A 24,011-nucleotide genomic window follows, 5' to 3' on the forward strand; every position below is an offset into this window, starting at 1 on the left:
ACCCACGCAGGAGGCATCAGTGAATCAACAACTATAGTTCATAAACCGACTGACAGTAGCTTGGGGGTAAAAGGAGAGACGATCCGACTCATGCGTTTTAGTTCTATCCAAAGCGTCTAAACTAGATGGGTGGTGCTCGTATGTGAACCCACCAAGTAGATTCTATTCTACTGGCGTGCATGCCGCAATTTGTCCCTCGAAATGAGGAGAAAAATGTTGAGATGATGTCTTAATCTCCATCTCTTGCCCTGATGACGAGTCAGAGTTAGAAAAAAAAAATTTGATTAAACGCGCGACGTTCTTGATCTCTGTCGTCGCTGGTGCATTGGCTAATCTCTTCTCACTCCCTCGGCAACTTCCATAATCTTTCGGATAACTCCCCTCACGAAATGCACCGCCTTCATCATCTCGCAAGCGCTCGAGATCCCATGCAAACCCAAGGCCTCTGTATCAACCTTCTCGTGCTCTGTTCGGACGACTCTTCCTCCTGTAATTTTGTGTCCTTCCGTTTTCATCTTCTGAACGTTCTCATCCCACGTTCCAACTCGTTCGCGCTTGGACGGCAGCAAAGACGAGCCTCCGTTCGCTTGTCCTTTCTCTCTTCAGTTCGCGAGCCGACCAACGAGAGTGAAAAACGATTCCTTTTCACAGAGTATAACTGAAGAGACGCTCGCGCTGATGCCACGTATCGCATGGGTTCACGCTTGATCACGCCATATGATTTGCCCCACATAAATATGTCATTGACGCTATCGCTCCAACTTTGAAGGTCCTGCATCAGAAAACCAGAGCGTCTGCTGCTTTCTCTGAAGAAAGGAGAGAGAGAGAGGGACGGTGGGAATGGGAGCAGGATGTGGAAGTCCCTGAAGCAACGGCTGGGATTCAAACGCATGGGCTGCTGCGGCGCTGCCACGTGGACCCCATCGGCCCCCACTATCCTCACCGTCGTAACCGAGTCATCGCCCACCCAAATGCTGGACGACCCAGATCAAGAGCGCGATCGCGACCGTGCTATGTACGCGAGTGATGTCCCGGGGCGCGACGGCGACCGCGCACCACCGCTCTCGGGGATGAACCTGGAGGCGGCGCTCGAGGCGGAGCGCAACCTGGGGCGGCGGGGGCCCGCGGCGGGCCAGCCCGTGGAGACGTTGATGAGGCTGATCGAGGAGACGGATGGGGTGGATCTGAAGCAGGAGGCGGAGGAGGGACAAGGGGACGACGAGGAAGAGGAGGGGCGGCGGAGGAGGCGTGGGGTGCGATTGGGTGTGCTACGTGTGCATGGGATAGGAACGAGGGCGCAGCTTTCATCCCCTGCGGCCACGTCTTCTGTCGGGTGTGCTCTCGAGGGAGCAGTGGGTCCATCGGGGGTGTTGCCCCATTTGCAACCGTCCGATTCACGAGATTCTTGACCTATTTTTAGACATGCTTCTTCCAAAGGTTTCAATTTTTCGCTTGCCCGTGCGGTGATCCTCTTGGACTCTTGGGTAAGAAGGGCATGAAATTTTTTGGTGTGGTGGAAGGAACGTCTTTTCCTACCCCAAACCCAAGGGGAAAAAAAAAATGATCGAACGGCCATCATGTGTCGCGGTAACAATTCACATAATGTCTACGTTAGATTGTTTATGAAATGTTGAATGACCGTTACGTGTCTTGATAGCAATTGACATCATTCGTGTTAGATTGTTTATGAAATGTTGCATGTCGTAGCATGTGAAATTGATCTCTCCACTAGTTGGCTTTATAGTATCTAGTAACTTAAAACATCGTTCTAACCTAATGAAGGCTTTTGTTGATTATCAAAATGGCGAGTGTCTCGAAGTAACTCGGCAACGGATTTGAGCAAAACGTCGATAAAATAGCTACCACAACATATCGTTTAACACGTCGAAGTATAGATGGTTACATTTGATGGATTTCATGTTGAAGCTTGGTGGGACTTGACATATTAATTATGCAATTCACGTTAGGATAATTGTAACAATATTCTCGTGATTAGATATGATAACTAGGTGATAGGCGAAGGCCAACCCGAACCCCTTCCAAACCCGCTAGCCAATCGTTCGCTCGGGTCATAATCCAGGAACCGACCAACTCTTTAGAATCGGCTTCCATGACAGATCAAGCGACAACTCATTTGTGGTCAATTGATTGGCCCAAAGTGAGATCAAAGAGGAGTTTTATGGGCCTGGAAGCGTAACGGGTCCAATTACCAAGCCCATGATGTTCTAAGGATGCCTTTATAAGTTTTACATATCCCTCTTTCTAAACATAGCCTGAACAAATTTTAGTAGATAAATTTTACCCCTCATCGCTATGGACTCGTGTTACATCATCAAGGTCGCATCGTCTATTCGCATAATTTTTCATATCATGGTGAGAATATATCGATGTCGTGAGAATTTTAAAATGAATTAAAACGTGTCAAGTTGTACCAGTTAAATCTGCAACCTTATCTTCTAATAAAGTCGAAAATCGACGTTTCTTAAGCGCGTCGCTCTCCCTTTCCGAGCCAAGCCGAGACTTCGAGTCTGTCCGTCAAACTTTGGTGCTCGTCCCACCGGACTTGCTGCCAACACAAATCTCTAAAACGTGCTTGTAATCTAGTAGGAGCTGGAACGACCTCAACAGTTTGGTGGACCGTCATATCACGCTGTCAATTCCCAGAGGACCAAAGCAAAATGGAAAAAGAGGACGAAAGCGAGACGAACGCTATCCAAATTCCATCCATATCCAATTAAGGATGTGGTTGGTTTGGCTTTTTGGGAACAGCCTTTATAGAAATGTAAAGATCTTTAGATTAAAGAAATTTGATAAAATGTAAAGATTGATTGGACAGCTCTAATTGAAAAATACCTTGAAATGCAGCTTTGAAAAAAAATGCTATTTGATAAACATAAATTTAAAATCAATGCCTTAAGGCACAAATTGTACTATCTCAAATTATAGATCCACTTTCCATCTCAATTCACGTCAAGTAGTGAAGATGCCATTAGTCCAAGTTATGAAACATGAATAGAACACTTCAGTAGCCAATATGAGTTTTCTCTGCATATATCCACATCAGTAACCAAAAAATGCCCATCTTCTTCGACAACAGCGTTTGGTGAATGTTGGGCAACACTCCTCCATTAGCAATGGGCACAAAACCCAGGAGCTTGCTCAATTCCTCATCGTTCCTCACATCGAACCATCGTTCCCCAAAGGCTTTCATCAAGCGCTTGAGCTTGCTCGCCCCCTCACCGGAATTCCCCGCCTTCTCGGGACTCCTGCCCTCATCCTCTCCATCTGATCCACCCTTCATTGCCGGAACAACCAAACCGAGGCCACACACGAACCCTAGCTACCGATCAAACAATCCCCCAGAAACCGCGCCTTCTGCTAGGGCTTCCCCAGAACACCCACAAGCGCACAAGACCAAATCCAATTTCTCACCCAAATCGATTCCCCTCTTATCTAATCAAGGAATCGGAAAATAGGCAAAAGGGAAAAATCTCAGGATCAAATCCTCGCGCAGCAATGGTGAGGTCGAGCCCCGCTATGGCCGAGTGAGGGTCGACCTCGCAAGCAGCTTGCGAAAATCAGCCCTATCACTATCTTGCATTTACTAATTTTGGTAGTCTATTCCTTCCGGAAGCCAATGTCACACCTCTCGGATAGTCCGCGAAAATCAAACTAGACACGAAAGTCTTGAGCCATATTTAGTCAATCTCAGATTACTTTTTATACTTAAACTCGGGGATGCTAGGGATTTTTTTAAAATGTAAGTAGGTTTTTATTACTTAACTTGTCTACAAGATGACTCTACCTATTATCATTTTGGAAGGCAAGTAAGCACGAAATTAGAAGGGAGAATCACAAAAAAATCACAAACAAATAGACTTGGTTAAATATGATAAGGTAATCATTTATTATTTATTGGGGGACGTAATGAGTACAGGAAGTGCAATGTTTCATTATTCTCAATTAGCATTCATTACCATATCCCTTAATATTTCCTCAAGAAACTTTGAGCTATACGCCCGTTTCCTCCATCCGGATAGAACCCACCGGGCTTGTATTCACTACCACTGCCATAGATTATCCTCAGTATCTCCGGCGGTGACCGCGAGTACGACAGTGAGTCCACATCCGCCGACAACACGTTGCTCGTGGTTCGATTCTCAGCCCCCAGCTCCTTGGGGACCATGATGCCCTCGTCCTTCAGCCCACACATGGCCAGCCTGTTCCTGAGCCCCGACAGACGGCCAGTGAACTCGGCCACGGTCATGTCATAGGGTTCGAGCTTTTCATCCGCGCGTGCGTACAGCAGCGTCCTTAGCACCGCGTCCTGGCCCGACTCGACGCCCAACAGCGACGCGACCAACTACATACACACGTTGGAAACGAAAATAGATTACTTGACAGCCCATTAAAATTGGTTCAAAACTAAAGAGAAGGGTCAAAGAGTATATTGGCTTACGCTTTTGGAATTGTAGGTTTCGAGATATGGGATGGTGCCGACATAACCTACGAGTCCCACGTAGGGGATAAGATAGGATGCTAAGAGATAGTTCACAGTATTGCTGTATGGATTAAATGGAGGTTGCAGTTTGTAACCCACGGCTTGATCAAATATCGCTTCGAAATTCTGGGCACTCAGATTTAGCAGAGGCCTACGGATTCCACCAATCCTCGTGTAGATAGCCCTACACAATCAATCTACGTTTATACTAGCTTATACTCACGTGAAAAAATAGCTAAACTTTTACCTGAGATGGCCGACTTCTTGATAACCGAATTCCTCGATAATGCGACAGGTGACAGGGTCGAGGTTGGCCTTCGCTCCCCCGACCGGCGGTGGACCGCCCTGGGCCAAGTACGGGGCGATGCTGTCAAGCCCTTGGCCAAGCGAGCCGCGCAGGAAGAACTCGGCCTCCAAGAACTCTAGGTTCATGGCGAATTGCACCCGGTCGACATCGCTGGCTTTGATGGGACTGCAATGGGAATGGCAGGAGACCTTGTGAGAGAGAAACAGAAGAAAGAAGAAGGAGGCCAAGGGAGATGGGTTTCTCATTTTGGTGTGAGATGCCTTCATACTGTGTGGAAAGCGGAAATAATGCATGCACGGAATTAGATTGCATAAGCTATTTATATAGTGAAGTGGTGAGAGAGCACAGGACGAAAGCACCTGAAAGTCAGATTTAAAATTAAAGTCGTGGGATGGCCTCAGCCCCAAATTTGCACGCGCTTAGCTAATACTAAGGTTACTTGAGTATGTAACTTATAGTTGCATAAGGGACCTTCCAGTTTATTTGAAAAGTCGTTAGTCATAAAGAGTCGAACAAGCTAAAGTTATTTTTGAATTTATTTACGCAAGCCTGCACGGAAGAGGGCTTAAGGACAAGGCACTTGTCCATACTCATGTTCCATCCATTTATAAGGAGTACCGTCCGAGAAAATTGTCCAAAAAAATTCTAAACCTATTGCGTGTTAGCCTATTCTATCATAAATATTTTAATTTTACCAATTGAATCGTAAAATTTTTTCACGTCTTGCCAATTGAGTTAATCAGGCTAATTTCGACCGGCAACCGCCGACATGGACAAATTTTAGTAAGGATTAATACCATAAAAATCTCAAACCGATACACATGTGACAAATTTATCTCAAATTATTTTTTTTACCACCAAAAATCTCAAACTAGTACACCCGTGACAAATTTATCACAAACTAGCACATTTGTGACAAAGTTACCATCCGTTAGTTTTCTAACCCATCTTAAACAGCGACCCAAGATTATCACCTTTAAATATGCGAACCACAATTATAAAGTAGAGGAATTTACGCATATTTTTTGGATCCATCTTTCTTAATGTTGGATTTACGAAAGGCCAATCCTCAAGAGATTCTCCTCTATAATCCCCTTGATCACTGGCTTCAATGATACTGCCCTTACTATTGCGTTCTATAACTGCTCCTTATGTGCAAATATTTGTCCATTAAGGTTTAGAGGAGAGACTTGAGTTATATTTATAGAGTTTATAACCCAACCTCCTCATTATGGATAAGTTTTAACTCGACCCACACTATCTAGTCCCATATTAGATTAATTAGAAAACTGTATATCTTTTCTTTATTAGACTAATTAAAAATTACAATAATAATTAATAAAGCTCATATAATATTCTTACATTACAAACCACGCGAACGTTATAACCCTAGTTAAGTTAAACTTAATTTTCTCGATGTCGACGGACTGTGTATTTCCTAATTTCCCAAGTCATTTTCCCCCTTTTCTACTCAATAATTTTGTCCCCATATTATCTAGCAAAGGTGAGCTTAATTATCACGTCCGGAAAATTTCGGGCAGGGGGTTAGGTCGTCACGAGGATCTTTCGTTAGATATGGAAAAATCTGCACGTTCGATTTTTGGACTTGACGTGCGTTGGATCATGCTGGTAGTTGCTACCTCCGCATGTGGTCCCGTCTTTCGACTCATCTAGGTAGACCCATCGGTCAGGTCAAATCATTATTGCGACGCTGAAAAAAATCATGCACGGGAAATGATCAAAAAATTTATAGACCTTTTTGACGATTTATAAATTCAATCTTAAATATTTTGATAATTTATCAATTCAGTCATAAATATTTTAATTATGTCATATTATTCCTAAAGTTTTTTACAATTTGCTAATTTAGTTCTAAAAACAACGAGTCATTCTTATGCGCCCAAGGGCACCATTTAAGTCTCAAACTTGATTATAACCATTACAAACAAGGCCGTCCAACATGATAACTATGTCATCCCAAGCTCCAACGCAAGACCCTTCGCTAGATCCAAGTCAGAATCGGAGGCCGACCATAAAATAGTTCGTTTGAGCTCGTTCGGAGGACGAATTGAGCACCGTTTTCTCCTACGCGACCGTAAGATCATGGGCAATGTGCATATGAGGACTGGTTGTCCAGAAAGTGGACATAATTTCGTGAGTTTGAAAAAACAGAAGCTGGACGAGGAGACCCACAATTCGTCCGGCGTGATTCGGACTTCATTATTCTTTGTACATGTTCTCAGGCAAGTGGACTTCTATCCTTACTACTATGCTACTCATTTATCGTTCATTTGAGCATGAATCATCGATGTTTAAAATTGATATGTCAGTCGATGAATTGGTTTGCATGGTGAGGATCTAAAATTTGGGGGTTGACGAAGAGGCTAGGACGAACTACACATGCGGTTGCTAGTGTTCTTACGAATCAGTACTTAGTTGCGATGCGTAGAAGCGGTCACGAACGAGTGGACCGTTTAACTGAACACTGGTTGGACGTTAACTCTGTTTGCAAGTTTTAGATCTCGGTACATTAGTTTTCCTTGAGTTCGAGTGAATTAATTTAATGGACAGATCTCATTAAGGACGTCGGACCGAGTTGGTTGTGAGGGTTAGGACTCGGCCATGGTTGCGATGGGCTTTGCTTGAGTTGCTTGTTGTTATTATTAGCATGGATAAATTGAACGTCAAGATATAATGATTCATGAGTGGATTGACGGAATTGGGCATTGGTTAGCGGTAACGAGTTAGAACAGGTTCGGTTTAGATGTGAGAGGTGCCGAATCTGCCAAATACATTGTACTATTAGTGCTATTGACGCTAGTGAAGGTAACGTCCATGAAATTGAGGTCATTTGAATTGAGTTGGTTGCGGGTTGTGTGTGGATTCACAAGAGAGGAACGACCTTGGTTTAGCACGAGAGTTGTAGTATGGGTATTGTGGCTTGCACAGTGATCGATCACTTATGGACCTTAGTACAAGAGGTTCTGTTTGATTGAATAATTGATACCTGCATTCTTGTATAGAGGGTTGCATATGCATTACATTTGCATTTCATCACACTCATATGTGAATGGGATTGAGGCCACAGAAATGTTTACGAGCTCAATTGTTCCCCGAGGGAGACGGGATGCCGGCACCAGGAGGACCGCATAGAATAATGCGATTACCTCGGAGTGAGGATTCCACGATGGGGAGTTGTCATGAAGGCCGACAAGGATAGGTCGGGCAAAAATAATAAGATCACGAGTCATAAGGACTCGGGTACATGATAATACAAGGCTTATCCGGGAGAGTTACATTCATCCATCCACATCGTTCCCGTGCATGATTCGTCTATACATATGCATGTCGAAGTGGTATGAATTGATTGCTAAGTTAGGTGCGGGTTCGAGTGGTGAGCCAAGTGGGCATTAAAGTGATTAGATCTACCTGCTAAGTTATTAGAATGAGTTGAAAATATAACTGGGATTGGCAGAGAATCATCAATTGGATGTGAAATGGAGTCAACGCTATTGGGGCATTCAGCCTCGAGATTGAGGGAAGAAATTCGTGGCTCCTTTGGTTCGTTGTGTTAGGATTATCTATTATACCTCGAACATCTTGAATTCCTTTCGGTCATCGGATCATAGATGTTGTTGTGCTTAGGTTCTATTGCTTGTCCATTTATCAAGATTTGCTTGACTGAATGGGTGAATGGACAGCCTAACCATTAAGCTAGAAGTTTTACTTGCCGAGCTGTTGTTAGCTTACCCCTATTAAGGGACTAATTTTCAGATACTCGAATAAGGAATGGATCGAGCCATGAAGACGGTGACGAAGACGAAACTTGTTGAGGATACCGATAGGATGAGAATAGTCCTCGTTGTTGTAATACTTGAACCGTCGTTTAAAAAAAAAAACCTTTTCCAAAAGGAGAATTTGTATGTGTATAATCCACTTGTGAATTTCAACTTAATAAGATTTGAAATCTTCCGTTGCATGATAACATTTAACTACTAATTATATTACTTCGGCGAGACGGCCTGGGACATTACGGCTCTGCGGGTTGCAACGGAGTGGGATGCGACAACCTTAAGTTGGTATCAAGAAGTTTGTTACCGAAAACATGACATAAAGAAAGGAAGAAGTCCACCGAAACTTACTTGGAAAAAAATAGTAAAACAAGATTTAATGAAGTGCGAAATAGATTAGTGTACGGTTTATCTTAGGACGGAGTGGAGGAAAGCTATTAGCATTGTAGATGAGCAGAATTCCTATGTTCCAAACTGTCCTTTTTAGTTCATTTTTTCCTATATATATTTAAATATTTTTATTTTTATATATTTATTTTTTATATAATTATTTCTTTTTCCTCAATCGGTCTTGCTTTTGTTTTATTTATTTTTAGGTTCATCGACCGCTGACCTCAACTAATTTGGGATAAAGGTAATGTTGATGTTGATGTCAATTTAATCCTTCTAGCCAACTTTGATCGAAAACTGCCGAGATGACGTCACGTTAGCTTTGGCCGTTCTACGTGCCACGACTAGAGGCGACGTGGATAATTTTTGCATTTTTTATTTTTTTTTTAAATTTTCTGATTATTTTACTCTTCTTTTCTTTTTTTCATTTCTTTTTTTTTCCAACTGCGGGCCCATCGCCAAGGGCTGCGATCATCACTCAGATCCAGCGGGGCACAATTCGCCGAGACTAGGCGAGGGTCGACTAGCGACCTCACCGGCCCAAGATTGGAAAAACAATAAAAGAAGAAAAAAGAAAGGGAAAAAATAAAATAAAATAATTACAAAATCAATGAAATTGTAAAAATTGTTCACGTCAAAGCGCCCGTCATGCCACGTAGAATGGCCGGTGCTGAATAGACCACATGTCAGAGATTTTTTTTTTTATCAAAATTGGCCGGATGCTACATTGTCAAATTGTCAAATATTTTAGGATTAAATTGATAAATTGATTAAAAAAAAAGTTTGAGACTAAATTGGTATAATTGAAAAGTTTATGATTGACTTGGCAAAAAGTTTAGGTTTCAAGTTTTAAAAACTAGGAAACCCGTTTCGACAAGTAAGTTCCGGGTTCCAAATGTAATATGAACCGACTTTGGAACCACTCATCTCTATCGCTATCTTGCATTTCCCAATTTTGGTATCTATTTCTTTCAGAAGCCAATGTCACACCTCTCGGATAACCTGCGAAAATCAAACTAGACACGAAAGTCTTGAATCATATTTAGTCAATCTCAGATTACTTTTTATACTTAAACTCGGGGATGCTAGGGATTTTTTTAAAATGTAAGTAGGTTTTTATTACTTAACTTGTCTACATGATGACTCTACCTATTATCGTTTTGGAAGGCAAATAAGCACAAGATTAGAAGGGAGAATGAAAAGAAAATCACAAACAAATAGACTTAGTTAAATATGATAAGGTAATCATTTATTATTGTGGGACGTAACGAGTATAGGAAAAGCAGTGTTTCATTATTCTCAATTAGCATGCATCACTATATCCCTTAATCTTTCTTCAAGAAACTCTGAGCTATACGCCCGTTTCCTCCATCCGGATAGAACCCACCGGGCTTGTATTCACTGCCACTGCCATAGATTATTCTTAGCATCTCCGGCGGTGTCCGCGAGTACGACAATGAGTCCACCTCCGCCGACAACACGTTGCTCGTGGTTCGGTTCTCAGCCCCCAGCTCCTTGGGGACCATGATGCCCTCCTTCAGCCCGCACATGGCCAGCTTGTTCCTGAGCCCCGACAGACGGCCAGTGAAATCGGCCACGGTCATGTTATAGGGTACGACCTTTTCGTCCGCACGTGCGTACAGCAACGTCCTTAGCACCGCGTCCTGGCCCGACTCAACGCCCAACAGCGATGCAACCAACTAGATATACACGTTGGAAATGAAAATAGATTACTTGACAACCCATTAAAATTGGTTCAAAACTGAAGAGAGGGTCAAAGAGTATATTGGCTTACGCTTTTGGAATTGTAGGTTTCGAGACGTGGGATGGTGCCCACATAACCTACGAGTCCCACGTAGGGGATAAGATAAGATGCTAAGAGATAGTTCACAGTACTTCTATATGGATTGAATGGAGGTTGCAGTTTGTGACCCACGGCTTGATCAAATATCGCTTCGAAATTCTGGGCACTTAGATTTAGCAAAGGCCTGCGGATTCCACCAATTCTCGTGTAGATAGCCCTGCACAATCAATCTACGTTTATACTGGCTAATACTCATGTGAAAAAATAGCTAAACTTTTACCTGAGATGGCCAACTTCTTGATAACCGAATTCCTCGATGATGCGATAGGTGACGGGGTCGAGGTTGGCCTTCGCTCCCCCGACCGGCGGCGGACCTCCCTGGGCCAAGTACGGGGCGAAGCTGTCAAGCCCTTGGCCAAGCGAGCCCTGCAGGAAGAACTCGGCCTCCAAGAACTCCAGGTTCATGGCGAATTGCACCCGGTCGACATCGCTGGCTTCGATGGGATCGCAATGCGAGTCGCAGGTGACCTTGTGAGAGAGAAGCAGAAGGAAGAAGAAGGAGGAGAAAAAAGACGGGTTTCTCATTTTGGTGTGAGATGTCTTTATACTGTGTGGAAAGCGGAAGCAATGCATGCATGGAATTAGACTGCATAAGCTATTTATATAGTGATGTGGTGAGAGAGCACAGGACGTGAGCACCTGAAAGTCAAATTTATAATTAAAGTCGCGGAATGGTCTCAGCCCTAAATTTGCATGCCCTTAGCTAATGCTAAAGTCAGTTCAGTATTTAACTTATAGTTGAATGAGGGGGACCTTCCAGCTTCTTTGAAAAGTCATTCGGGATAAAGAGTCGTTGAAATTAAAGTCATTCACGCTTGCCTATACGCAAGCGGGCTTAAGATCAAGGCACTCGTCCACATTCACGTTTCATCAATTTATCGAGAGTTCTATATTGGAAAAATTGTCTAAAAAGTCCTAAACCTATTAAACTTTAGCCAATTTAGTCATAAACATTTTAATTTCGCTAATTAAGTCTTAAATCTTTTCACATTTTGTCATTTAAGCCCATCCGGCCAATTTTAACCCGAAATTATTGATATGGACTCCGGTCGTCTTACATGGCACGGCCGATGGTAACGTGAACAAATTTTAATAATATTTCAACTTTTTGAATTTTAAAGTATTTAATTTTTTTTATTTTTTATTTTTTTTATTTTCTCTTCTTTTCTTTGTTTTTTTCCTTACCGTAGCCTCACCGGCCATTGTAAGAAGGAGAAAACAAAGAAAACATAACAAAAAAAGAAAAATATCATAATATTATCAAAATTTATCCACTTCGGTGTCGGCCATTCCATGTAGGACGATCGAAGTCCATGTCATCGGTTTTCGGTTAAAATTGGTCGGATTGACTCAATTGACAAAATATGAAAAATTTTATAATTCAATTGATAAAATTAAATGTTTAAGATGACGAAAGTACCTTTTTTTCGGTCCTCATAGAAACAAAAAAACAATGCTATTATTTTGTGAAAAAATAATGATCCGAACATTAATTTTCTACTGATTGTTTGTATTGCTTAGAAAGATCGGTCAACGAAAAATATTTCTATTTTCGAAAACAATCTAAGGTTAAAAATTTTCTTTGATGAATAAAGCCATATTTTTCTTGAAACATTTTTCAAATCATTGGTCTCTTGGCGAGCAAACACAACCAAGTATCCGATGTGCGATAGAGATTTAATTGTTTGATTCGTTAAGCTGGATTAATTAGGGGAATCGACGTGGACGCTCATTCGATGACGAAAAATGAACTTCTTGGCCTAGATCTCTGCTTCCGGTTGCGTCTCATAATACAATTACAACTCGTTGTTCTTTCAAAGTTGCATTGATAAGGGTAATAAAGATCCGATAATTAATGTTTTAGGGATATTCTTTTCCAAGTTGTCATCACTAACCGTACGGATGTAAGGAAACGATGTTGAATTAAGCTCATCTCTCTTCGTCAGGGCAAGTGATAGTCGATCTAAATTATATGGGTTTTGGTGAAAATTAGGTCAGCCCTCTCCTGCTTTTGCAAATCGAAATACCTGATTTGTAAGATTGGAAAAATGCAATCGAGTTGGCTAATGACCGTGTTTTTGGGTGATCTTGAGCCTCTCTTACCCTAAAAGTTAACTCAAAAAGCAAGACTTTTTATCACACTTAAAAACCGACCAACTAGCGCATTCCACAACCAATGTGGGATAAACCCCAATAATCTCTTCCTCACACATCGGACTTAGAATTAGGTGTACAATTACAACTAAATAAAGAATAAAAATGAGAAAGAGAAATCGGAACACAAAGGTTTATCCCGGTTCAGTTGCCTCCAAGAGCGGATTCTACTATAATAAGCACCCATCACCTCTCTGTCACAACTCTCAACATGAGATTATATATAAACTTAGTAGTTATTCATAGGCTCAAACCCAAATTACAAATAAATTACGGGCTCAAATCATAAATACCCTCTAGCACCCAAGGGGCTCTGCCCCCTTGAGACTCTCACTGGGGCAACTCCTCCGGAGTATGGACCACTTCCAATAGATGTAAGTCGAACTTACGAAAAAATTGTAACCTCTCTCTCTCTCTCTCTTTGCAATTTCTTTCAAGGAGGTGCTATTTTCGGCAAAAGGACACTTTTAGTGCCAAAAGTTATGTACGGAGATCACTTTGATGTTAAGAGTTTCAATCGGAACACTTTAGTGCCAAGTCGGAGACAAAAGGATCACTTTGGTCTCTCCGAAGAAATTTTTCGACCAAAATCGTCACGTGCCATTAATAATTAATTTTTAATGAATAATGACATTTAAAAAAAAAGTCCATGTGGACTTCTGCACTTTAAAATGAATCAAATTCAAATTAAAAATTAGCTAAAAATTAAATTTATTTAAAATACAAACTTTGTTTAAACTAAAATTAAAAATAAGCTAAAAAAATTAACAAAAAACCTTAAACTTAATATATATATATATATATACACACACACATATATTGTTTTTGGGTAGAGAATTAGGCGGCGAGGGCCCCCACTATCGTTGTTAATGGCTAGCGATGGTGGGGTATGGCCAACAAGGAGCCCCTGCCACGAGCCGACAGACCCTTGCTTGCCCCCGACATGGGCTTAGCGACCCCACTAGCCATGCCCCACTCTCGCCGACCATTACCGGCGGCAAGGGCCGTGCAAGCTCTGACCGCCTATTTTTCAAGTTCACCTTTTTTTTTTTTTTTTTGAGTTTTAACTTTTTTTTTTGTTAATTTTAACCTAATTTTTCAATTTATTTTGAAAAAAATTATAATTTTAATTTTTCCAATTTTTTTATTTTTGTAAATTAATTAAGTTTGTATTTTTATTTTAATATTTTTTTTCATTTTTTATATTTTTTAATTGTCGATTGGACCTCGCCGGAGTCACATCAGCTTCAAATAATAATAAAATAATGTCACGTCACTTTTCCGACAAAGCAAATCGAACTTGGGACTGAAACGATCATTTTTCAAAGAACTTGCATTAAAGTAATCAGATTAAAACTTTTTGCATCAAAATAATCTCCGTACATAACTTTTGACATTAAAAATGCAGCCATCTTTGATAGTCTTTTAACTCATTTGTAACGTTGTCCACCGAATCGGCTATGCTATTCATTGGGGAAGGTTTATTAGGTGGAGAGTAGAGGCACAAGGTTATTTGATATGAGCACATTTGCTCCTTTAGTTTTCTCTCCATAGAACGGGGCAATCCTTACCAACGCATTCAGACGGAATGTTCACGTATCTAAGATAACGCCCGGTTCACAAGGGTGTTGGCGTGTCCCACGGACTTTCGATGAAAGATATCCCGACTGGAATAAGAGACCAAATTCGAATCGAGCACTTAACCATTGAGCTAAGGATTTTGCTCATTACATGTACATGATGAGGATTTTGCTTATAAACATTCACCAAAAAGTACTGTTATCTCTCTCTCGATCTCTCGACCTCTCGACATGGAGTGTCCGGTGGGGGGCTTCAATCAGAATGCGTATAGTTAAGGTAGGTGAACCTCCTGCCTTAACAAAAATAAGACTAGCTAACGTTTTCGAATAGATGTTGAGTAGTAGATGCACCTGAAGATGGTCCAAAACCATCGGATTTATGGCCCTAAATAGCAACCGGAAAGGAGGGTAAGATTATAGCATGACAACTTAAGGATTAAGCAATAGCCGAAGTCTTATAAGAAACTTCACAATGAAGAAGCACCAGAACTAAATGACGAGACAAATTGACAATGCATAGGGTAAGGGAAAGAGATGAAATCTCCCCTTTGTATACTTCCCAAGTAACGATAAACCGACAACCGATTTTTCCAACAACTCGAGGGTTAGGATGCTTCGATTGATGTAAAGCAATGCTTGAGCGAACTAGGATGTCTTCGTGATTTACTGTGAATAATTCCTCGACTACCTAAAGAAGCAAGGACATTAGAGTACGATAATCAATAGGAGCAAGTGCTTCAATCTTCTGCTATCAATTCAACTTTGAATTCTACGGTGCCGATAGATGTGCTTAGTCAATTCAACTTTGAATTCTACGGGGCAGTTCCTTGCTACCTGATTAAAGACTAGGGCTTACCACCCAGATGAAGATTGGGTTTATGATGTCACTGGGTAAAACAAAGTGCAACATGATTATTGTGGCAACAAACAAAAATCTACTGGATTATAAACAGCATTACACAAAATTTATAGCTCTGCCTAGTGTCATACCATTTTGAGCACCAGATCTTCATTTCTCAATCACACGCTTAGCACCCTCGAGGGTATTCTTCAATAGCATTGCGACAGTCATCGGGCCCACACCACCTGGAACAGGCGTTATATATCCTGCTACCTTGCTAGCTTCTGCAAAATGCACATCTCCTACTAACCTGTAGCCTGTTTTCTTACTGGGATCATCAACCGCATTAGTTCCTACATCAATGACTGCAGCACCCGGTTTGATCCAGCTACCCTTGATCTGGATTGTGAATGCACAAAAAGAGTGTCACATTTGTGCAGGGAGATATAGGTCACAGAAATAATCAATTACCAGGGAAAGGTTAATCAACTCAGGATAAAGAGAAAGAGCTAAGATCATGTAGGCTTTAACAGAGATTGAAAACACAACTCTCTGTTCTATTCGAGGGATATAATCAGGTCACAAAACAAGGCCCTGAATTATGCCTGGAGACAGGACCATAAAATGTCTAGAGAGTCTGCATACCATCATTGCTTGTCCAGCTGCAGCAATAATTATGTCCGCTTCACGAATAATAGATTCTGGGTTGTGAGTGTGCGAATGGACTACAGTAACAGTAGCATCCGCCTTCAGAAGCAACAAGGATACTGGTAACCCAACTATGTTACTTCGTCCAACCACAACAGCCTTCTTTCCTTTCGTACTTATTCCACTACGTGAGAGGAGTTCAAGGCATCCCTAGAGAAAGTACACTCGAGCATTTAGTGGAGTAGCTCTTGAATATCCTGCTTCCTTCTAGAAGGAAGTAAATAAGCTAAACTGGAAGCAAGAATATATTATTAAAAAGCGTGAACATCATTGCCTTAGGTGTGCACGGAAGAAACAAAGGTTCTCTGCCTTTCATGGCCAACTTGCCAATGTTTAGAGGATGAAAGCCATCAACATCTTTCTCGATACTGATCTCACTCAAGACTTTCTCTTCATTTATATGCTTTGGCAAAGGAAGCTGAACCAGTATACCTGCCAAAGCAGCAAATGATGCATTTACAATAGACACGAGATTAGAACCCTAGGAACTTGAAGAGCCTAGGTAATTAGTAGGCTTAGACAGGACTGTCTATGCAACAAGATCCACTTTCTCATGTTTACAATGCAGAAACATTAACATTTAACACAACTTATGCTACAGGTTCTAAAATACCAGATCATAGCTGGAGATTGCACACATATCTTTCCGATATGTGACTCCAAAAATTGGAACTTTCTTGCCATCTTGAAAACCTATAAGTTACATGCTATTCTCCAATTACTATTTATCAGAATTCCACGACATGAGTCATGACTAGAAAAAAGAAAATTTTCTTTTGCAGGCATACGAATGTATATCTAACCCAATCTACTAGTTGATTTTCTAAAATCTGCACAGGTAAAGCAGAGCTATCATAAGAAAGGTTAATAATGTGAACTCAACAACCAAACCAGTGCTTTCGGACTGATGATAGAATATACAAAGCAATAAGAATATGCGATTAATTTAGAATGAATAACTAACCAACCATGAACATCAGGGTTTGCATTTAACTCGTGGACCTTGTCAATCAATTCAGCCTCGGATACTTGCTCAGGCAAATCTACATCGAATGATGTAATACCAACTTCAGCACATGCCTTTCTCTTCATACTTACGTAGCTTTGAGAATCCTTCCTGGTACCAACTATTACCACAGCAAGTCCAGGAACCTATGTTCATTGCAAGGTGGTGATCAGAAGCCAAATGCCTAATCAATTTAAACTAAAAACTATTGACCAACAGAATAAGCCAACTGGAAGCTCTTGCAGATCTACAATATATAGTCCAATGTAACTAGTAATGACAGATCACAAATTGGACATTCAGAAAACATGGAACTGTAGAGATTCATAACATCCACTTCAGCAGCATGTTAAACCCCAACGCTGAGTAACACTATGACAGGCTGCATTAAGGTGTGGTTCCCAAATATCAGTATCAGTATTTGATGAAAATGCAATCATCTCATTATGTACAGATCAAATGAGTTTCTACATAGGCATCCTGTAATAGGAACCGCCTTTGAAGGAAACTAGCAGATGGGATAAATTAATCATGCGAAGCCTTCTCACTTTCAGAGCTGCTTGCAGACAGAGCACCAAGGAAGTTCACTTGTACGGCTTGGTGCAATAAAGTACAAGGTGTAGCCGGCTGAGTAGTGGAAAAACATTCCTTCTGACTAAACTGTTTTTCTCAAGGAAGAAGGGATATTGCTTTCCATTTTAATCGAGCACAAATGCATCCTAGGCCGGCCTTTATCTATGCATTGTTGTCCACCAGAAATATGAAAAGGAAAGCTCTGAACTTTAGCATACCATCAAAAACAGTAACAAAGAGTTCCATATCACCTTAACGTAAATGAGACATGACAAGATTCAAGCTAACAACGTAAACCTAACCATAGTGGAACAACTTTTCCAGATAATGTAAGAGCACCTAATTAGGCGCGCACACGCACATCCATGCCACAGCCCGCCCAGAGAGAGAAAAGAGAGAGAGACCTTGCCATACTTCTGAGATAGGTGGCTAACTTCAGAGGCAATTTCTGATCGGATGGTCTGGGCAATGGCTTTTCCATCGATGATTTTAGCTTTGTGATCAGAGGGAAGCGATGAAGCCATTACTGTTTCCCAATCTTCTAAACAAGAACAGGAGACAAAGCTAGTGAGTAACGAGTGATGAAGAATTCCGATTTGGAGCTCAAAACCCTACGAATCATAAGCGAAACCTACGAATTCAAAGTTTTGATCTTGCAATATGAAACTTCCACCAATTCACCAATCGAGAAAAATCCCACGAAACAACACTATAAACCAATCCCAATCCCCAATATTTAGCTCAACCAGTCACTAACTCTCACTGGGTCACGACAGCTTCCAAAGATCTCGCGCCAAAAACCCTGATGAAAAATCAATCAACAGAACCCAAAGAGCAGGAACGTAAATACAGCGATCACTGCGGTGCGAATCGGAAATGCTTGCAATTGCATAAGCGAAGGATTGGAATTTGGAGAGGCAATACCTCTGCTTCACTCCCCAGTTCGCCTGCAACGATGGTCTGGGTCAAACCCCTCGGCTCAACCGTGTGCGACTCTGCTCCAATCGTCCTCGTGGAGTTCTTCCCCCATTCTGTTGGAGTGCTGCCGCTTACTGGGTCCAAACGCACCACTTTTTTCATTTAGTTTCTGTTTTAGGGAAGCAAATAAGCCTGCCCACTGGCTGTGCCTAGCCCATCGGAGGAAGGTCCTCCCTTTGGACTGGTCCACTTCCCCACTTGTACCTCTGCAACTAACTTACTTTAATACATGCATCTTCACGACCCAAAAAAAAAAACACAGAGACTCAAGACAAGATTAGATTAGATTAGATTAGAGTCGCCCGGTTCGGTTCGACCGGATTCACCCAACGCCGGTTTGTTCATGTGTTCTTTCCTCCACTAAAGAAAAAGGTGATTTCACTTTTCTTCCAAAATCATGAAGACCAAGAAACGAGCTCTCTAGCTTTTAGGGAAAACAATCCAAAGTAAAAAGAATGAAAAGTTAATAATGTAAAAGACGCACTATTATTTTATTATTCTGTCTACATTAAGATTCTTTCGTTTGATTAAGGGCAAAAGTCAAGAATACACGGCTTTTAGACAATGGGCCAATCGAATTCTTTGAAAGCCGCAACAACTGATCACGCATACTTTCGATAAACACTTTGGCTAATTCGAACTCTTGCGTACGCCTGTCAAATCAAATCAATCCAACTCAACAAGAAGGCGTGCTCGCTTTTACAAAGTGAAGTGCTCTAAAATTTTCAGAAGAGCGAGGGTTTCAATTTTGCTACCCAGACGGATCGTGGCAATCCACCGGCGAGACGCCCCGTGTCGTCCCGACAAGTACATGACGGTGGCTACTCAAAATCTCCATTTCTTGAGAAACATGTTTGACACTAATCCAGAATTTCGCCAACTTCTTAATCCGACTATTCCCTATTTTTTTGACGAAAAAGTGGAATCCCATCGTGAGAGTGCATTAAGCCCCAATCCATTTTTGCATCTTCTTTTTCCTTCTTTTTTCGAAGCAAAGCATCAATTTTTCATTCAGAGCTAACCGGTAACCGGACATAGAATATGGGATTCCACGACCCACCTCGTCCTGCGTTCTTAGAACATCAAGGTCCACGATCAAGATTAACAAGAATTAAGATAACAGAAGAGATTCCATTACTTCAACGTAATTTGACAGATCAATCACGTAACGAGACGAACACTACAAACGCTTTATACGACGACATCTGACAGTATCGTAATTTATATACAGTCATCATCTTCCACCACCATAGATCGACCTAGGTTACAACAATTTCTCGGCTCCGCCGTATTCTTCCGGGCTATGTTCATGGAAACTCCAGCCCCAACCCCCGTCATTTACGCCTCCCCAAGCAAGATCCAAGCTTTTCCTTCTTCCTTCTCATTTTTGTTTGTTTTTTTTTCTCTCAAGTGTGGTTCCAAGGTCCCAAGAACATCATGGTTCGGATCGGGTCCTCGACCCGATACCCCGACTTCCGTCTCTCCACGTCTCTCGGGACGGCGGACCGGCCCCGTTTCGGCGCTTCGGCCCTCGAAGGATCGGCAGCCACAACGGCCGCCTCGTACGCCCGCCGGATCCTCTCTCCGATCGGTGGCCTCTTGCTCTCGTGGCCAAGAGGGGAATCCCCAGATGGGTGCTGAGGTTTCATTGCTTTTAACGGGAGTTCTTCGTGTGTGTGGCCGGTGTGTGTGGAGGATAAGATAAGAGCATTAGAAAGGGGAGAGCGAAGGTGTTTATATAGAGGAAATCACATGGTGGAGCAAGAGATGGTGGTGAGGGTCCACTTGTCATGTTGAGATAAGGGTATATTGCTCTTCGATAATATTCTTGTCTTAGTGGATGACACGGCGAATTTCACGATCGATTCGATTGGTTTAATTCGTCCACTTTTCACTAGCAGACTTCCCCTATTTGATGTTTTTTTCACAAAAGTAATGATTTCCCACTTATTAAAAAGAAAAACACAGACATGTGATGAGCATGATTCGAAGTAGACTTGGGAACAGGAAAATCAGACAGATCTAAGGTCCGATTATAGGTTCCAAAAATTAGAGAATCGCTTCCGATAGGTAGGTTTCGGGTTAAATAAGTTTTTGTGTTTTTTCTTATTTAATCTTTCGGGCGATCCTGCGATATTTCATGGCGTTCTCTGATGAGTGTGTAATATGGAACCATTAGTTTGAGCTTCAATTTCCGACGAAATACGTAACGGAAACTTTTACTTTTGTTAATGTGTCATATTATTTGTGTGTTTGAACATGAGTTGTGGTCAAATAAACTGTAACAGCAAATGATAGTCATTAAAAGCAATGATCCACTGCAATCATTTAATTAAGAATACACGTGGAATCCGAATAGACCTTGAAACCGACCCTAGAACATGTGACGGGGCAGATTACAAGTGTTCTAAGATATGCGTGACAAGGGTTCTAGGTTCCAAAAATTGAAAAACCGATTTCGACGTGTAGTTTCCGGGCTCCAAGCGAAATCTAAACGGACCCTCAAACTGTTCACCCCTAATTGACTCCAGTGGTTTCATAGAATTCACAAAAGAAAGAGAGATTCCCCACGTTAGGCATCTAATGATTCCGACCTTAGGTTGATGCAACAGGGACTTAATATTCCTTCTACATTAAAAGTGCATCTTGGGATCGAATAAAAGCTTTACCTGCCCAAGAATCTTTAATGCCTCAAACGAGGAATAAATTCCATATCGCAATTGCCAGAAAAAGAAGAAGGAAAGTAAGAAAAGTCTCCAAAATATAAGCGCATTTGATGAGCGAGCGAAAAGTGACTGTTCCTATAGAGATGTGAACACTTGAACAGATGCGGATCATCATCTGCAGCATCAGTGGCGCTCGAAGTCTTTGTATTATTATTATTTTTTTTGGGGGATTTTTTTGAGATGATTTTTTTTATTTGAAGATGAATATAGAGGAAAAATTATCAAAAAGTCTTAAACATATTACAATTGTGACAATTTAGCTCTAAACATTCTTTTTTGCCAATTCAGTTCTGAAAAATTTTACATTTGTGTCAATTTAATACATCCGACCAATTTTGGCCAAGAGGTGCTAACATGAAGTTATCGCCGCTAACGTGGCAATTTTTAATAATATTTTGATATTTTATTGAATATATATATTTTTTACTTTATTTTTCTTTTTCACCAACCCTTAGGGTCAAGGGTGCCCCGGCCCCACCCAATGCCATCGAGGGCATCTTGGCCCTCGCCAGCCTTAAGGGTTTGGGGAAAAACTAAAGTAAAGAAAAACAAAGAAAAAATAATTATAAAAGTTGAAAAAATTATTAAAATATTATTTTGAAAACAGTCCACATCGGTGCTAACATCGCCACTCAGCACCGGCCGGCTAAAATTGATCGAATAGATTGAGTTGACACAAATGTAAAATATTTAGAATCGAACCGGCAAAAATAAAAGTTTATGATAGAATTGGCAAAATTATAATATGTTTATGATTTTTTTTTATAATTCTCTTTGCCATTGAATGAACACATATTTATTAATGGGCCTTTGGCAAGCCCAATAAGCAACCCAGCTTAGAGCTCGAAGTGGGCTAGTCACTTTAAAGCCTATCAAACCCGTTATTCGCAATCAATTTCCTATTTTGACCTGACCCGGTTAGATTAGTCGGGTTTCACACGAATGCCACTTCATTTGTAAGTTCTCATCTACCGAGGACTACCTTAACTCTTTATAGGGCATGTTTGGGAAAAATTATCAAAAAAGTCATAAACATATTGTATTTGTGATAATTCGACTCGAAACCTATCAATTGTGTCATTGACCGATGAGACTCTACCTCGCCCCCAACTCTAGCTGAGAAAGATTTTCCTACCCCCATAGGGAAAGGTCCTTCCCTTTTTGGGCCGGTCGTGGGCTTGCCCTATGAAGACTCACTTTCGCTACGGCTTCGGTGGGTTCCCTTAACTAAGCCACCGCCTATGAGTCGACAGCTCATCCTCCGGCTACTAAGATGTTTCGGTTCGTCAGGTTGTCTCTTGCCTACCCATGGATTCAACAGCAAAAGAGGAATCTCATGCAAATACCATGGAATAAGGTTTGATCTTATTTTCCCGGAGAAGAAGCAACAACGGTATCTGTGAGGTATAGCAATTATTAGGAAATAATCGAGTGAGAGCCGTAGCTATGAGTTCTATAGATAGTCTAATGAGAAAGAGACTTCGCTAAGGCAAAAGCTTTCAACGCTGCCCAATATACTCCCTCCACTAGTAGGGGCTCACCCCTCTCCACCCAAACCACCCCCCGCCCCCCCGGGAAGGAGGCCTTCTTTGCCTTCCACCTAAGCTGCGCAGGAAAGGGCCAAAAATGAAAAGTCGTATGTCTTTGGTTAATAAGAGCCAAAAGGTTTATCGGGTCCATAAGCAGTGACAATTGCCCTATGAAGACTCGCTTAGGGGGTCTATGGACTTTTGTGGCTCTCCACGGCGCTTTCGTACTAATAGGAACTATTGTGTCGAACTTCTTCATAGCATTATTTATTAGAAATGAATTTTCAAGCATTTAACTTCGTACCACTGAAAAATTTAGTCACGCGCTTGAATGATAGGCCAAAAAGTTAATAGAATACTTGAATTTAGTCCTAAACCTTTTAACGATATGCTAATTTAGTCATAAATCTTTCAATTGTGTCAATTTAGTCTTAAATCTTTGAAAATTTTGTCAATTTAGTCCCAAATCTTTGAATTTTTGCCATTTTAGTCCTAAACATACTATTTGAGTAATTGACCGGAAGGACTAAATTGACAATTCGTTAAAAAGTTTAGGATTAGTTTGGCAAATCATTAAAAGGTTTAGGACTAAATTAAAATAATTGCAATGTTTATGACTGAATTGGCAAATTGTTAAAAGATTTAGGACTGAATTGACACAAATGCAATAAGCTTAGAACTTTTTGGACAATTTTTCCCAACATGTTTGGGAATGTTTCGTGAGCGAAAATCGAATCACATTCATCATTTCAAGGGAGATCCGTTGTATGATGTATTTGTAACCGATAGAAATCCACTTTCTTGAGTTTTTAAATACGATTTGATTAGGGTTCATCATCACCATTATCTTTAAGTTCCACCAACCTCGGTATAAGGACATCTAGAGTGTCAATATTTGTATACGGCGCTCACTTTAGTGCCAATGTATTTTTTTGAATCACTTAAGTGTAAAATCGGAGAAAAAAATCATTTAAGTGCCAATTCCGGCCAAAAACGATCACATAAGTACAAATTCCGGCGAAACAAGACACGTGGCATTTTTTTTAACTAATTTCTTAATATT

At 41.1% G+C, this 24,011-nt stretch overlaps 3 protein-coding genes and 1 pseudogene across 7 annotated transcripts; 1 reads left to right on the forward strand and 3 right to left on the reverse strand.

The window, feature by feature from the left end:
- Positions 1 to 422: 422 nt before the first annotated feature.
- LOC115732808 lies at positions 423 to 1,815 on the forward strand (annotated as a pseudogene).
- A 2,115-nt stretch (positions 1,816 to 3,930) lies between these two features.
- Positions 3,931 to 5,089, reverse strand: LOC115742550 (desiccation-related protein PCC13-62-like). Its single transcript, XM_048282985.1, has 3 exons — positions 4,749 to 5,089; positions 4,460 to 4,685; positions 3,931 to 4,363 (listed from the first exon to the last, which is right to left on the reverse strand). Exons 1-3 carry the CDS (start codon positions 5,072 to 5,074, stop codon positions 3,986 to 3,988), a joined length of 930 nt encoding a protein of 309 aa, XP_048138942.1. The 5' UTR covers positions 5,075 to 5,089; the 3' UTR covers positions 3,931 to 3,985.
- Positions 5,090 to 10,215: 5,126 nt separating this feature from the next.
- Positions 10,216 to 11,435, reverse strand: LOC115742548 (desiccation-related protein PCC13-62-like). Its single transcript, XM_030676933.2, has 3 exons — positions 11,074 to 11,435; positions 10,785 to 11,010; positions 10,216 to 10,689 (listed from the first exon to the last, which is right to left on the reverse strand). The coding sequence occupies exons 1-3, from the start codon at positions 11,424 to 11,426 to the stop codon at positions 10,315 to 10,317; spliced, it is 954 nt and encodes a 317-aa protein (XP_030532793.2). The 5' UTR covers positions 11,427 to 11,435; the 3' UTR covers positions 10,216 to 10,314.
- A 4,151-nt stretch (positions 11,436 to 15,586) lies between these two features.
- LOC115742495 (bifunctional protein FolD 2) lies at positions 15,587 to 18,673 on the reverse strand. 5 transcript variants are annotated; one of them, XM_048282582.1, is made up of 6 exons: positions 18,640 to 18,673; positions 18,018 to 18,253; positions 17,105 to 17,288; positions 16,411 to 16,568; positions 16,074 to 16,286; positions 15,587 to 15,827 (listed from the first exon to the last, which is right to left on the reverse strand). In XM_048282582.1, the coding sequence occupies exons 2-6, from the start codon at positions 18,237 to 18,239 to the stop codon at positions 15,597 to 15,599; spliced, it is 1,008 nt and encodes a 335-aa protein (XP_048138539.1). In that variant the 5' UTR covers positions 18,240 to 18,253; positions 18,640 to 18,673; the 3' UTR covers positions 15,587 to 15,596. The 5 variants fall into 5 exon arrangements, with proteins under 5 accessions (XP_048138539.1, XP_048138538.1, XP_048138536.1 ...); XM_048282581.1 differs by having other exon boundaries at positions 18,018 to 18,256; XM_048282579.1 differs by lacking the exon at positions 18,640 to 18,673 and adding an exon at positions 18,397 to 18,606.
- Positions 18,674 to 24,011: the final 5,338 nt, after the last annotated feature.

This window comes from Rhodamnia argentea, chromosome 7 (genome assembly GCF_020921035.1).
Source record: "Rhodamnia argentea isolate NSW1041297 chromosome 7, ASM2092103v1, whole genome shotgun sequence".
Taxonomy (NCBI): domain Eukaryota; kingdom Viridiplantae; phylum Streptophyta; class Magnoliopsida; order Myrtales; family Myrtaceae; genus Rhodamnia; species Rhodamnia argentea.